The 3,186-nt window shown below is 32.0% G+C and overlaps 1 protein-coding gene across 1 annotated transcript in view; it reads right to left on the minus strand.

Moving 5' to 3' along the window:
* LOC105623872 (potassium voltage-gated channel subfamily H member 2) overlaps nucleotides 1–3,186 on the minus strand; it is a 168,446-nt gene that overhangs the window by 27,735 nt on the left and 137,525 nt on the right. Inside the window, exon 10 of the mRNA XM_012205245.1 lies at nucleotides 2,618–2,638. Coding sequence (XP_012060635.1) covers nucleotides 2,618–2,638 — 21 coding nt within the window. The remainder of the gene's footprint in view (nucleotides 1–2,617; nucleotides 2,639–3,186) is intronic.

Genomic DNA, 3,186 nt, shown 5'->3' on the forward strand with positions numbered 1-3,186 from the left:
CGTACTCTTCTTAACTACTTACGTAAACTAAATAAGTAACTAACTAAAATTAAACTTAACTTACGTACGTAAGTAAGTAAAGTAGTAACATACACACACACACACACACACACACACACACACACACACACACACACACACACACACACACACACACACACACACACACACACATTACCGGGAAAAACCCATCGATTAAAAACTTCTCGTTTTTTTAGATTGAGTACAATCACCATCTTGTATAGCTTGCAACAGAGATGCAATAAGATATAAAAGAAGTTCGAGAACTGAACGGATAGGACCAACAGAATATTGGAATAAAATCGAGAGAGAAGAAATAGCTGAAGCATATACGCGCAGTTGTTGACGAAATCGCGATGAAATATTTCCAATCGAAGTATTCTCATCATATATGTTATCATTCACGATTACACATTTACTCGTGTACAGTTTGTAACAGATTGTATGTGTGTGCGTGCGTGTGTGCGCGCGCGCGCGCGCGCGCGCGTGTGTGTGTGTGTGTGTGATCAATTCATATTTTATGAAATTTATTTTAATCCGCAAAAAAAATGATTCGACTTATTTTCTCACTTGTGAAAACGTTTTCAATTACCCTTCCAAATCTGTCAATATTTCATAAAATTGTGATTAATAAAAAATACTTAGATATGTGTATTGTTTAAAATTGATTAATTAACGAAAGCGTGTATGTCGTGTATTCAAATGCTTGGCCGTAAATCCGACAAAAGCGGATCAGACAAAACTAAGAAATATGATCGATTGTAAGCGATTATATTCGTTTTGCAACTTTAAAAAGAGATTGACTTGCTATATTTGAGCGAGTAAAACAAGCTTAATGTTAATTTACTTGCTAGAAATCAAATTCGCTAAGCTGGATGCAAGAAAACATCATATATAAATAAAGTACTCGTCGCATATCTCATCGTAGTCGTGCGCTCAATATACGTGATTCGAAGTTTCATATCTGGTGCCTAGAAAATGTCTAATAAAAGAATAAAAGAATAAATGAAAACTATAGTTTTTATCAGATATTAATAACATGAAATTGCTTTTATTCATACGATAAATCAACGATGATAACAATTAATAGTAAAAATTTTCAAATTTAGGGTTGCTACAAAAAATGAACTGTAAAATTTCTTGATTTTTCCAGGTTTTCTAAATAAAATGAACAATTTTTATGATCAATATAAAATATGTAAAAATTTTAACATTATAAAATATATAAAAAAATTTATATATAAAAATTTTAATATTTTATTTAGAATCAAGGATTGCAAGAAAGCTAACTTATATTATTAAAAACACAAAAGAAGTTTAGTATTATAATCAAATTTTGGGGGCAAATTCAAGCCAACAAAAAATAAATTAGTATTAAAAAAAAGAATATAATTATGACGAAAAAGGGCGATCGTATAAAATTATCGAATAAAATATAAATTTTAATTATTTTTTTTAAATGATTTAAAGTGTACGAGTTTTGAATGAATTTGACAATAAATATCAGATACAATATTTAAACAATTATAAAAATTATTTGAAATAGGAGCAATTTAAGGGAATTGTGAGTAAAGTTCAAAATTCCAGTCTCTTTTATATTTTTTCCTGATTTTCCATGACCAATTTCAATTTCCCTGACTTTTCTCGGTTTTTCCGGTTTCAGATCTGTAGCAACCCTGATTGTTAGAATTCAAATTTTTTACTGCAACTGAAAACTAAACACGCACTTGTGCCAATACGCGAGATCGGAGTTTTTTACTTTTACATAACTGAATATTAATTCAGTCTTTTATATTCAATTTTATATAAATTTCGAGAATTTGCATAAACGTGCGTCTACTTATCAGTTATAGTAAAATCCAAATTCTAATATATTATCGATTTTGCGAGAATGCGCAATGATACAAACGTACAAGTCGCAATGCGCTTTGTATACATAAACGGTGTAAATTTTACAAATCTTGCACGATGGCGAGTTAATAAAAAGCGAATCATTATAATTTCATACAGTATTCCAGAAGGAAAGAAACATGCACTTTAGTAATTTTAGTATATCGTACATGTGAGAATAGAGTTGATGAAAATCCTGCCTTCTCGCGTGACAGTTATTATATCTTTGAAAACTGAAGAAAGTAAGAATTTATTGAAGGAAATTTGAGCAACGATTTGCCATCAACTTTATTCAAACTTCCTCAGCATAAGGTGGGCATAAGATTGCAGTGATCGAGTGAGGTGTTTGGTACGTGTGGCGAGTCGCGTGAAGATTCTTGATCGTCGAGATGATATCGCCAAGAAGGGATGGTTGATATTGCAAGAGAGACGGTGCTGAAAGTATTTAAGATGTGTAATATGTGTTTAAGCGGTTTGTACATGAGAAAAAGAGAAAGAGGGAGTAGAGTGACAGAGAGAGAGAGAGAGAGAGAGAGAAAGAGAGAGAAAGAGAAGAAATTAATAGAAAAAACTCGTGATTGCGGTGGTGATTTTAATCGTTTGGTGAAATCGTGTGTGAAAACGGTGTGGATTGAAATCTTTATTAAGTAATAACGAAAGAAAAGATACGTTAGTGAGGTCTTGTGTATATTATGTGTTAACTAACCTCGTCCTTGTCCAAGCCGAGCTACGAAAATGTTAAACTAAGGTTAAAATTTGTTCTTTTCACATTATGAGGATGATTTATTAATTTCACTTTTCAGATCGTTATTATGATTAAGTGTTCCGCTTAAAATAGGAGTAAGAAATTCGCATTCTAGATTTGTTTCACTTCTGAAACAAATTGTCGAGATGGATGACTTTATATTAATTACTTTGTTATGGAAACTAGTCAATCGGGGATGCAAATGGTATTTTGGTCTCTCTTACAGCGATAAATTAAATTAATTACAGGAAGAGTTATTTATGTTCACCGTTCTTTCTCTATATAGACTACTTTCATTACCCACCGGTATCGTTCACACAAATCAAGGGGAGAGAAAAAAGAAAGAGAGAGAGAGAGAGAGAGAGAGAGAGAGAGAGAGAGAGAGAGAGAGAGAGAGAGAGAGAGAGAGAGAGAGAGAGAGAGAGAGAGAGAGAGAGAAGAGAGAGTAAGAAGAAGAAGAAGTAAGAAGAAGAAGTAAGTAAGTAAGAAGTAAGTAAGTAAGTAAGTAAAGTAAGTAAGTAAGTAAGTAA

This window comes from Atta cephalotes (assembly GCF_000143395.1).
Source record: "Atta cephalotes unplaced genomic scaffold scaffold00066, whole genome shotgun sequence".
NCBI classification, from domain to species: domain Eukaryota; kingdom Metazoa; phylum Arthropoda; class Insecta; order Hymenoptera; family Formicidae; genus Atta; species Atta cephalotes.